This window comes from Limulus polyphemus, unplaced genomic scaffold (assembly GCF_000517525.1).
Source record: "Limulus polyphemus unplaced genomic scaffold, Limulus_polyphemus-2.1.2 Scaffold900, whole genome shotgun sequence".
NCBI lineage: Eukaryota > Metazoa > Arthropoda > Merostomata > Xiphosura > Limulidae > Limulus > Limulus polyphemus.
The window spans coordinates 371049-383394 of record NW_013666510.1 but is presented as its reverse complement, the minus strand read 5'-3'; the positions used below and the strand labels follow the sequence as shown (position 1 = coordinate 383394).

Below are 12346 nucleotides of genomic sequence, written 5' to 3'. Positions count from 1 at the left end.
TGGTCAAATTAACAGTCTATACGTATTTTCTTTAAAGTGTTTTTATAGTATTGGACAATGCGTATATAGGTGAAAGTAAGAGAGACAAATTATTGTTAATAAGAATTGTGTTGACACAGCTTCTTATAAGAAAAAATTACATGTACGACGACACCACAGTTAAGCCTTGTTAGTGTCAAAAGATAAAATACTATTAAATCATAATAAATGGAAGCTAGGCGTGGCCTAGTAGTTAGAGTGCCTCGGACCGTGAATCCAAGAGGTCGTGGTTCGCGTCCCTTTGCCGCAAAAAACAACAACAAACAAACAAAAAACGAGTTCCTCACTTTGGCTTTGTGGATGCGTTATAAGAGTGACGGTCAAATAATAGTGTTCAATCAGAAAAGATTAGCCCAAAACTTGGCAGAAGGTGATATTAATTAGATTCATTCTTTCTAGTCTATGACTTTCATATTAGGATGGGCTATGTGCATATAGCCCATCGTGTAACTGTGTGAAAAAACAAACAAACCACATTAGCAGTCAACTTTTCTTATTGTATTATTAACGATAGCCTAAGAATAAAGCACATATAATTTGGCTCACCAAAGACTAACTGGATTAGGCTAGTGAAAACGACAGAAATTAAATAATATGTCTATGTACATTAAGGCCAGGATGTTGGGACTTTCGTCCACAACCAAAAAGGTCAGGCTGTTGGTGGTGAGAATAAATCACAGCTAACTACTTCATATTTAGTCTTGTAGTTCTGTTGTGAATGTTAGCTCATCTAGGACCAATCAGTTTAGGATATTTATTAGAATATATTGAATGATACACGATGATACGACATTTCTCTGTCACGGTAAAATAAGTGGGAACTTTGTAAGTCGGTTTAAAACAATACAAGAAACCTATAGAAACTCACTGATTTCACACCAAAAATCTTGAGAAAGTCGGATTACAGCAGAACAAGAAATTTACACGAACTCACTGATTTCACACCAAAAATCTTGAGAAAGTCGGATTACAGCAGAACAAGAAATTTACACGAACTCACTGATTTCACACCATAAATCTTGAGTAAGTCGGATTACAGCAGAACAAGAAATTTACACGAACTCATTGATTTTACATCAAAACTTTGAGGTGATATTGAAAGTCGGAACAAGAAATATATATCCACTCACTGATTTCTCACCACTGAAAGATTAACGAAAAGCTGCAGATCATTGAACGTCATGTACAACTAATCTACCATTTGCCATTACTACAATTACATTTAATCTGTGGAGAGGAAAGGCCAAATATATACGTCATCGTCAACCATGACCAGACCATTAAGGATATTTACTGTCAGATACTTAAGTGATTTTACATTGCTTTATTGTTTTTTTCCTTTCAAGTGTAATATTAATAAAGTAATCCAATTCCCCTTTACCACAGGAGAAATATATTGGACTTATAGCATGAGACACGTGGAGTGGAATACTGGCAGAAAAAATAACATACGAGAAAATGCGTTGAAATTCATCACTTTTAAAGCATTGATAAACTAAAGTATACCTTAAAAAAATATTAATAATTTTCTATACCTTTTTTCACCTACACTAAGCTGCATCATGCTTCGTATCTATTCCAGCACGCATACAGAAATAAGATGTTTTCAATAATCATATTTCTCAGAACGCATTTACGTGTCAATATCTCGTCGTTTAAAAATATCTTTAAAGCATGAGAATATATGGGTTCCATTAAGTATAAGCTTCAGAAACAAAAGTTAATTCTGGCCACAAATATGTCCAATGTCCTTAAGTTATATTTGAAGTTTATATGTAGCGAAATGGAAAAATGTGAGTTTCACTGCATAACACTTCTGACACAGCGATAAGAATAAGATAAAGTTTGAAAGTCTTGTTTGATTACAGCAAATTTTCTAATAATTTAGAATGACATAAACAAAAAAACTACTATTATATTGTTCACCTTATTTTTGTCTTTTTATTAATGTATCTTCAGAAACTTTTATCAATCCGATGTGCTTCCATTCCACCTGTTTGAAACTTCCTTGCGATTATTACCTATAGTTCGCTCCAACGATTTTCCAAGAAGCTCCTTTTCGCGTGTATCAAAAAATAAAACGTATTACTTTCCGCATTTTTATATAAGTAATGAATTCAAACCACATAAAAAGATTCGACGTACGACTTTTAATGTATGTTATGTAAACCTTTTTATTTATTTGCAGTAGAGAGCTCAGGTGTTAATGTACTCATTCCAAATTTCTATTAACTTTTTGTTTTTATTTTCTTTTTTGGTTGAAGTATGGAGCTTAAAAGAAAACCGCGGATAAGATATGTGGCTTATAAATTAGTACAGCTTTCAGCTGTCTGTTAGTAAGGAGCGCCATCATTTATTTTTGCCATTGATTCAATTATTACTTTCTTGTGTGCTACCATTCCTAACAGTACATTTTTAAATGTGATGATAGAAATTAATGGTTAAAATTGCTGTAGGGGGGGGGGGGTCTGTGGTCGACGTTTCTGTTAAATGACTTTCATCAGAGCTTTGCACATTTCGCAACAAAATATTTCCACGTGATTTTTTTTCCCTTACAACGATTATAAACATATCTCTGTGGCTAATTCTATCTGTTATATGAGCCAGCTGTTAAACCAATACGAATTATTATAATTTATTCAGTTTAATCGTTTGTAATCGTCCGAAAGATTATAGCAAAAATCTGTAAAAATGTCCACAGAAACTTGGTATATATATAAAGTCAACCCCAACTAGATCGATCGAATAATCCGTATATTTGGTAATAACGCTCGATTGTAAATACGTAGAAGCCTATAGCTTAAACTTACTTTCTATGATTTCGTGTAATTGTTTTGTATTTTTCCAAAGTCCCTTGATTAATGCAGCAATTACTAACACAACTTAGATAAGGACAGATTTTTTTTACGCCTCCTAAACAAAGAAACTACGTCAAAATGTTATCCTCATTGCTAATTTATACATTTTAGCGGAGACTTACGTTCTGAGAGTTCAATAAAGGGACACTAAAAATAATATTATATATGTTTGTTTTTTGAATTTCGCGCAAAGCTACACGAGGGCTATCTGCGCTAGCCGTCCCTAATTTAGCAGTGTAAGACTAGAGGGAAGGCAGCTAGTCATCATCACCCACCGCCAACTCTTGGGCTACTCTTTTACCAACGAATAGTGGGATCGACCGTCATATTATAATGCCCCCACGGCTGAAAAGGCGAGCATGTTTGGTGGGACGGGGATTCAAACCCATGACCCTCAGATTGCGAGTCGAGCGCCCTAACTACCTGGCCATGCCGGGCCGTTATTATATATGAATAAGGATGTAAAATTATTATTTATTTATTGGTAGCATTTCCAAAGTAACATTAACAGATCATAATCAATGTTCTTAGGTAAATAATGATCTTTTTGCTGCGTTATATTTCAGGCAGTTTACTGGTAACAACTATTGCAAACGCTAGAAGCAGCTTTTTTCATTGACTGAAACATTTAACTTACGACTATTGTTAACGCTAGAAGCAGTTTTTTCATTGACTGAAACATTTAACTTAGGACTAATGAATTTCTCTGTTTAAGCATTGCGATTGTCTTTCTTAAAATATGAGTCCATATTGAAGCTATTTGAACCAATCAGCGTGATTATAATATAAATTATTCAAAAAATGTTATAGGTCTACTTCAGTTTGAGGTACATTTATGAAACAAGGTTACAATGAACAGTTACGTTGAACATAGCCCTCCTCTTCTTCTTTTATTTTTAGCATTATAGTCTTATGTCTGTACAAGTTCATTACTTCTTTTCACGTACTTGTTATGGCTTGAGGAATAGTACTCTTTCTAGATGTTGGTCTGTTTGCGAAGAAACCAATTCGCCTTGGGAGAGATCACTAACATGGTAGCAACGTGTAAGCACTGCATTAGTGAGCAAACACCTTTCGCTTTTTCGCCTTTTCTCAGCCTTTCCTTATACATTCGTGCTCAGATTTCCCCTTTTCTCTGATCATCCTTTTAAGAAACGTCATACGTTTGAGAAGTGCTTTATTCTTATTGAACACGCAAATTTCACATCACGTACCAAAGAACACGCGAGTTTTAAACGTCGGTTTGGGGTACAAGCGAAAAAAAAAAAAGGAGATATTGTATGGTAAACAAGATTAAATGCTCTTAACCCCCGCCACCTGGAGGAAAAGAACTGGATGTTCATTAAAAAGAAAATAAGAGTCTATCTACGTCTTTCTCCCAGGCAAAAACAACAGAAAAAAGTGCGCCCACCATGATGTTTTTAATTGAAAAAAAAAGGCAGTTAGTTTAGAACATTTTGATCATACCATAAATGTAGTTTGTAGACAAATTTACTTTTAAATCAAAAATTTACCAATTGGTTTGTAGTGTATCCTTAATTGATTCTAGCAGTTTGCCAAGTGTGGTATGGCCCAAGATAAAATGGACCAGAGGTATAATATAAACTAAGATTTTCTAAGTGTGGTATGACCTAAGATGAAACGGACCAGAGGTATAATATAATCAAATATTTTCTAAGTGTGGTATGGCCTAAGATAAAAATAGATCAGAGGTATAAACAAAGATTTTCTAAGTGTGGTATGGCCTAAGATAAAATAGATCAGAGGTTTAACATAAACAAAAATTTTCTAAGTGTGGTATGGCCTAAGATAAAATTGACCCGATGTATAAACAAAGATTTTCTAAGTGTGGTATGGCCTAAGATAAAATTGACCAGAGGTATAAACAAAGATTTTCTAAGTGTGGTATGGCCTAAGATAAAATTGACCAGAGGTATAAACAAAGATTTTCTAAGTGTGGTATGGCCCAAGATAAAATAGATCAGAGGTATAATCTAAACAAAGATTTTCTTTGAAGCATAAAAGATATGATTTTTGCTTTAAGCATAATTCTTAAATGAAATTGCTTAGTATTAAATTCACTGACGTAGTTATCGCACTGCCTACAGACATTCAGTGTCTGAGCAATAAAATAGAGTACAGCATCGTCAAGTAACAAGATGTTGCAAATACCCCAAAGAATGGTGTGGGTAGGGGCGTTTATCTTACTGTGTGTAAAAACTAGCAACTTTCAGTTGAGTTCGAGATGTTAATGGAAAAAGAAATCACTTGTGGTCGTTACATGAGGCGATGCACATTTCATGTTTGTAGGTGATCCATTAACTTAAACGAGACAGAGAAAATTTCTTAGCTTCTCTGGAAACATAATGATAGTTTCTATTTTCTTTTGTGTGTGTGTGTGTGTGTGAGGTTGTTACCGTGCAGAAGTGAATCTAATCTTCCAAATCAAATTAGGCGGTGCAGAAATGTACGATGTGGGAATACCCTGAACATATTAGTGACACGACTCGTTAGTGAAGCTTGCTTATTTATCTGGTTAAATCATTTAAACCAATTTGGCTTTATATATATAAAGGTTTCTCGTGGATTTCGGTTTTTAGCTGCCTTCAAAAGCCTCAAAAATGTTCAAAACTTGTTCATTCGCTTATTAATTAGGATCAAACGATATCTAATGTCATCCTCCATGTTTTATATTACCAAGTTGTATTTCAATGATATTCTGTGGCTTGATTATTTATGATTATTTCAAAAAACAAATAAAGCAACAAACAAAAAACACGCTTCTCCTAGGTTCAGCCATTAATATAACATTTGTCAAATGTAAGGAAGCATGGAATGATAATATACTCTCGTTTAATTAAAAGATATTTAGATTTTTTTCCTGTTATAGCTAAGGAATTGCATATCTTAAATTAAATGAAATATATTTAGCGTAGCACGCTTCAAACACATATTTCCCACTCCAGTGACAAGTCTGAAGCAGTTCGTTGTAAAACTATAATGTGTTTCTTATTACTGTCATTCAGTTGCATTTATTCGAACTCCTTACAGAGATTCAATTAAGGTTCATCATTATTGTTTATAAACATTGTTAAATTGTAACGGAATTCTGCTTTTATGACCTATAAAATTCTGGTAAACTGTAACTGAGCTATACTTTTATAACATATAACATTCTGGTAAGCTGTAACGGAGTTCTATAACTTATAACATTCTGGTAAGCTGTAACGAAGTTCTATAATTTATAGAATTCTGGTAAACTGAAACGGGGTTCTATAACTTATAGCATTCTGGTAAGCTGTAACAGAGTTCTATAATTTATAGAACTCTGTTACAGCTTACCAGAATGTTATAGCTTATAGCATTCTGTTAAGCTGTGTCATAGCTCTATAACCTATAGCAGTCTGGTAAGGTGTAACAGAGTTCTATAGCTTATAGCATTATGTTAAGATGTGTCAAAGCTCTATAACCTTTTGCAGTTTGGTAAGTCGTAACTGAACTCTCTAAATATCGCATTCCGGTTAGCTGTAACGGAGCTCTGTTTTTTTTAGTCTATAACAGTATGTACTTGAAGTTGTAACTTGTTTTTCATTTTTATATTGGCTATATTTTAATGAAACTATACATATTGGTACAAACTGTCTTATAAAAGGGTAAAACTGCTTTTCAGAAAACAGTAATATGTCAGAATCCAGAAGAACAAATTGGACAGAAAGCATAAATCACAACATCCCAGTTGTAAGATTGGAAGTTTTATTTTTGTCTAACAGTTGATTAACCCAATGTAACTCTATCTGAAATGAATATTGTTAAAGTTACACTTCATATGTCAAAAGTAAAATTCTGTTCAGAGTTTTAGTGCTAGCTGTGTAGCACACGTGATCTTGGTGTCGATCACTTGTCAGGTCTACGAAGTCAACTAGATTGTGTGTGCTATTCATCCCATCGTAGAAGGTTCTTTCTTCGGTCATTTTGAGCAAAGCTCTTTTAAAAGTTTGTTTAAGACTTCAGACTTAATATTAGGTGGGATCAAGCACAGCTGCAGTCTTCCTTAATTGGAACAGTAATGAGGACAGAATGATAATATTTATCATTTTATTTAGCCTCAAACAAGTGCACTATCATTGTATTAAAATTTATACTGGTATGGACAAAGAAATTACACAAACATATAAACATGCTAATTTTTGGGGTTCTCTACGTTGTTACTGATTTTTTTACTAGTTTTAATTTTGAGTTTCCTCTATATGTTTCTTGCCTTTCAATTTTAGGGTTTCTCTATACACATGTTGTTTCTTACAAGTCTTAATTTTGGGGTTTCTTTACACACATGTGTTTCTTACTAGTCTTAGCCCCCCCCCCCAGTGGCACAGCGGTATGTCTGCAGATTTACAACGCTACAATCCGGGTTTCGATACCCGTGGTGGGCAGAGCACAGATAGCCCATTGTGTAGCTTTGTGCTTAACTTCAAACAAATACTAGTCTTAATTTTGTTTTTTTTCTACACACATTTTCTTTCTTGCTAATCTTAATTATAAAAGTTTCCTATATACATATTCTTTCTTACTAGTCTTAATTTTGGGGTTTCTCTACACACATATACGTCATCTTTTACTAGTATTAATTTTGAGGTTTATATATTCGCACATGCTGTTTTTTATTAACACATAACACAAATGTAGAATTTTTGTATTTCGATATTGGGATACAACAGAAAACATAGCTGATTTTTGTACATAGCAGAACGTCATATAAAAACAGTACTCAGTTCATGTGGTGAACAGGGATTTTTGGAAGTGTCTAGTGATTCTACCACCCGCTAGTTTATTCCGTGTGTATGATTGTGACTTTTCGGAACGAATTTCGACAAGTTTGATATGATATAAAGAAGGTGACGGCCTTCTTCTAATAAACTGAAGTTATATAAGCCGAATGATAAACCAACTCCCATTTTTCTTCCTTATATTATTAAAAAACTGTACGTGTATAGTTTGAATTTCGTACGAAGCTACTCGAGGGTTATCTGCGCTGCCTATCCTAATTTAGCAGCGATAGACTAGAGGAAAGGCAGCTAGTGAACACCTCCTAGCCATCTTTTGGGCTATCTATTCTTTTACAAATGAATAGTGGAATTGATCGTCACATTATAACTCCCCCACGGCTGAAATGGTGAGCCTGTTCGATGGGGAGGATTCGAACCCGCAACTAGCAAATTACTGGTCGAGTGTGCTAACTACCAAGCCATGCCAGAACAGACAGGCGTAGAAGAAATAAACAGCTTTGTAGTTTCAGTCTTCTCCGCTAGGAGTAACAGAAATTGATTTATGTTTCATTTGCTTATAGTGATCGTTTAATTTAGTGGAACGCACTTATGAAAAACTTCAAGTTCAGAAACCACACGCGAAATGATCCAAAACGTAGTATTCCTTGATTGTTAGGTTTTATATTAAGCATTAAAGTGAATTAAGGCCCAATGCTGTTACTGTTCTCCGCGACAATGAGTCTCTTGTTATGCTTTCTTCTTCTTCTTCTATTTCTAAGTGATTATGTATTTAACATTAGACGCGCAGTGCACTTCAGTAACGTTCGAAGGAAATCCGATGAAGAACTGGACTGAATAAAACATTTATTTTTCAAAGTTAATATTAGATTATTTTAACAGAGTAAAATGAATTAAATCAAGGCCCTTTTACGAATATTTTATTAAGCTATAATGTACACAAGTAACTAACAAAGAAGATTAAATTGAAGAAAGCGTTTAATGCTGTTAAAATCTTAAACAACATTGAATCTCTCAGAATGCATGAATCAAATTAAATTTTCCAATGGGCTTATCAGGAGTTTGAACAGAACTGACTCTGAAGATTAGAAGAAAAATGGATTTTTGTGTTATTTTAATACACTTTGAGAATTTTATTACTATCCTTTTTTCTTGACAAAGTTTTATTAACTCTTTACGCAACTTACGTAAAACTATCTGTGTTATGTTGAAAACGTTAGTAAAATTGTTTTCGAGTCTTACTTAGGACTTAAATATATAAATGTATGTTTTTACATGAATCTCTGTAAGTACTGAGTTACTGAAGCATGTGAACTTAAAACATTAATGGAAACTCTTGTTAGTAATCACATTACATACGAACATTTCAAATCACTAGGCAAGAAATAAATAGCATTGTTCAAACCACTTGGAAACAAATAAATAGCATTGTTCAAACTACTTGGAAACAAATAAATAACATTGTTCAAACCACTTGGAAACAAATAAATAACACTGTTCAAACCACTTGGAAACAAATAAATAGCGTTGTGCAAACTACTTGGAAACAAATAAATAGCATTGTTCAAACTACTTGGAAACAAATAAATAGCATTGTTCAAACTACTTGGAAACAAATAAATAGCATTGTTCAAACTACTTGGAAACAAATAAATAGCATTGTTCAAACTACTTGGAAACAAATAAATAACATTGTTCAAACTACTTGGAAACAAATAAATAGCATTGTTCAACCTACTTGAAAACAAATAAATAGCATTGTTCAAACTACTTGGGAACAAATAAATAGCATTGTTCAAACTACTTGGGAACAAATAAATAGAATTGTTCAAACCACTTGGAAACAAATAAATAGAATTGTTCAAACCACTTGGAAACAAATATATAGCGTTGTACAAACTACTAGACAGTTGTTTGTATATTGTCGACACTGATTAGTGAACAATGAGACCATAGACAGTTGTTTATATATTGTATAGAGTGAATAGTGAACAATGAGACTATATATTGTCGAGACTGGTTAGTGAACAATGAGACCGTAGACAGTTGTTTATATATTGTATAGAGTGAATAGTGAACAATGAGACCATAGACAGTTGTTTATATATTGTACAGAGTGAATAGTGAACAATGAGACCATAGACAGTTGTTTATATATTGTACAGAGTGAATAGTGAACAATGAGACCATAGACAGTTGTTTATATACTGTACAGAGTGAATAGCGAACAATGAGACCATAGACAGTTGTTTGTATATTGTCGAGACTGATTAGTGAACAATGAGAACATAGACAGTTGTTTGTATATTGTACAGAGTGAATAGTGAACAATGCGACCCTAGACAGTTGTTTATATATTGTACAGAATGATTAGTGAACAATGAGACCATAGACAGTTGTTTATATATTGTACAGAGTGAATAGTGAACAATGAGACCATAGACAGTTGTTTATATACTGTACAGAGTGAATAGTGAACAGTGAGACCATAGACAGTTGTTTATATATTGTCGAGACTGATTAGTGAACAATTCAACTTTTGGGAAAAGTAAGCTATGGCTACTCTTGCTTCATTACGGGAGAAGTATCGTAATTTTAAATTTAATTGTGGCTTTTATTTTCGAAGCTCACTTATTATTTATATTTTCCTAATCTAATCACTCCTTCAAGATCTATACTAAGTATTATGAGACAGGCTAAAGTTATCGGTTGTTGTCCGAGTTTATGCCATTTTGGTTACTCGCTATGACAAGTCATGTGACTAATAAATATATATACAGTGAGTATATACGGTTTTTCTCAAGTTTGTCAGCTTAATAACTTATTCAAGCCAAGCGTGGCCTATTGGTTAGCATGCTGGGCTATCGGAAGGCCCAAGGTTCGAATCGCGATATGCCTATAAACGCACTCCATACTTTCATTTGTGGGCGTGTTATAATCGTGACAGTCAATCTCATTTTTGAGTTAAATAAAGTAGCCGCGCAGGCAGTAGGCACTGATGACAGGTTTCCAATCCTCTGGTCAACAGTTTTAAATTAGTTCATTTGGCATAAGGCACCGTTCAGGTTGAAAGTACCAAATTCAAATCACGCGATGAACCTGAAATCCAGGAATAAGAGCTTGACAAATCACAATCAGCTGAAGAGATGAAAGACCAGGACAGGCCACACGTACATGAAGGATTAGTTCATTACTTTTATATATAAAAAAAGGAGATTCACGTACACGTGTTTGTGGTGTCATTGTTAATTAACTTTTTCACCTACCACCCCTTTTGAGTGATTATGGACACGGACTATTTCTTCTATGGGGGATCTCGAGGCGAACTACTTCGGAAAAGCTCGATGAGTTTAGTGCGGTGAGATAATTGAGAAGGACAAATGAAATGGGATGGAAAATTAAATGAACGTTAAAGCAGCTCATGCATTAAGAAGTCCTTTCCTTTCATTATGTGCGATTTAGACATGAAGATAATATTTTGTTTTGAAACACTCCACAATTAACTGTAGCTTTGACCTGACATTTCAGAATTGTAAGTCTATTTCAGTATATTCACAATTCACCATAAAACCAATTTAACTAAAAGATTGAAGTCGAAAGTCATAAGAGAAATTCGGCCAAGTGCAACGCATTTATCTACCTTTGTTTAAGAAACTAATACAATAAATGGACCCCCCCCCCTGATTTTTAAAGCACTACATTCTATAATCTGTGTTAAAACATATTAAAGCTTACCTTTGATAGTTTGTTTGTTTATTCCTAATTTAGCAGTGTAAGACTTGAAGGAAGGCAGCTAGTCATCACTACTCACCGCCAACTCTTGGGCTACTCTTTTACCAACGAATAGTGGGATTGACTGTCACATTATAACGCCCCCACGGCTAAAAGGGCGAGCATGTTTGGTGTGACTGGGATACCTTTGATAGACTTCAAACTCGTATCGTATCAAGCGAAATACATACCTTTGTTTGTTTTTTGAATTTCGCGCAAAGCTACACGAGGGCTATCTGCGGATAGCCGTTCCTAATTTAGCAGTGTAAGACTAGAGGGAAGGCAGCTAGTCATCACCACCCACCGCCAACTCTTGGGCTACTCTTTTACCAACGAATAGTGGGACTGACCGTCCCATTATAACGCCCCCACGGCTGAAAGGGCGAGCATGTTTGGTGGGACGGAGATTCGAAACCGCGACCCTCAGATTGCGAGTCGAGTGCCCTAACCACCTGGCCATGCCGGGCCCACATACATACGTGTATACACATATCAAAACTCGTGATGTTCAATTTTATAAATCAAAATTCAAAAAAGCTTACCAATTTGACCTTCCGACATGATCCCACAGAACTTTTCTCCATCCAACTCAAAGAAGTCGGCTTCACATTTATCGTCGTATTCCACGTCAAATAGCTCCACCTGGAGGCGAAGTTTACAAACCATGCTTGAGCTTTTTACGATGACATACTTACAAATTCGCCGATTATCATAATTCAAGGGAAAGTTGGGGCTGGACAGTTTGAACTGGGATTCTGTGAACTTTCTGTCGCAACTCGGCGGTGGACACTCTTCCTGCACGGCAGTAAGAAGAAAACCGAGGCCGGAGATGTCATCATCGGAGTGAAACTTCATTGAAATTTCTGAATCTTCAAATTCAATAATACCTGCAAAACA

The 12346-nt window shown here is 34.7% G+C and overlaps 1 protein-coding gene across 1 annotated transcript in view; it reads right to left on the bottom strand.

The window, feature by feature from the left end:
• Positions 1-11977: 11977 nt before the first annotated feature.
• LOC111086177 (cubilin homolog) overlaps positions 11978-12346 on the bottom strand; it is a 10032-nt gene continuing 9663 nt past the window's right edge. Inside the window, exon 2 of the mRNA XM_022387995.1 lies at positions 11978-12336. Coding sequence (XP_022243703.1) covers positions 11978-12336 — 359 coding nt within the window. The remainder of the gene's footprint in view (positions 12337-12346) is intronic.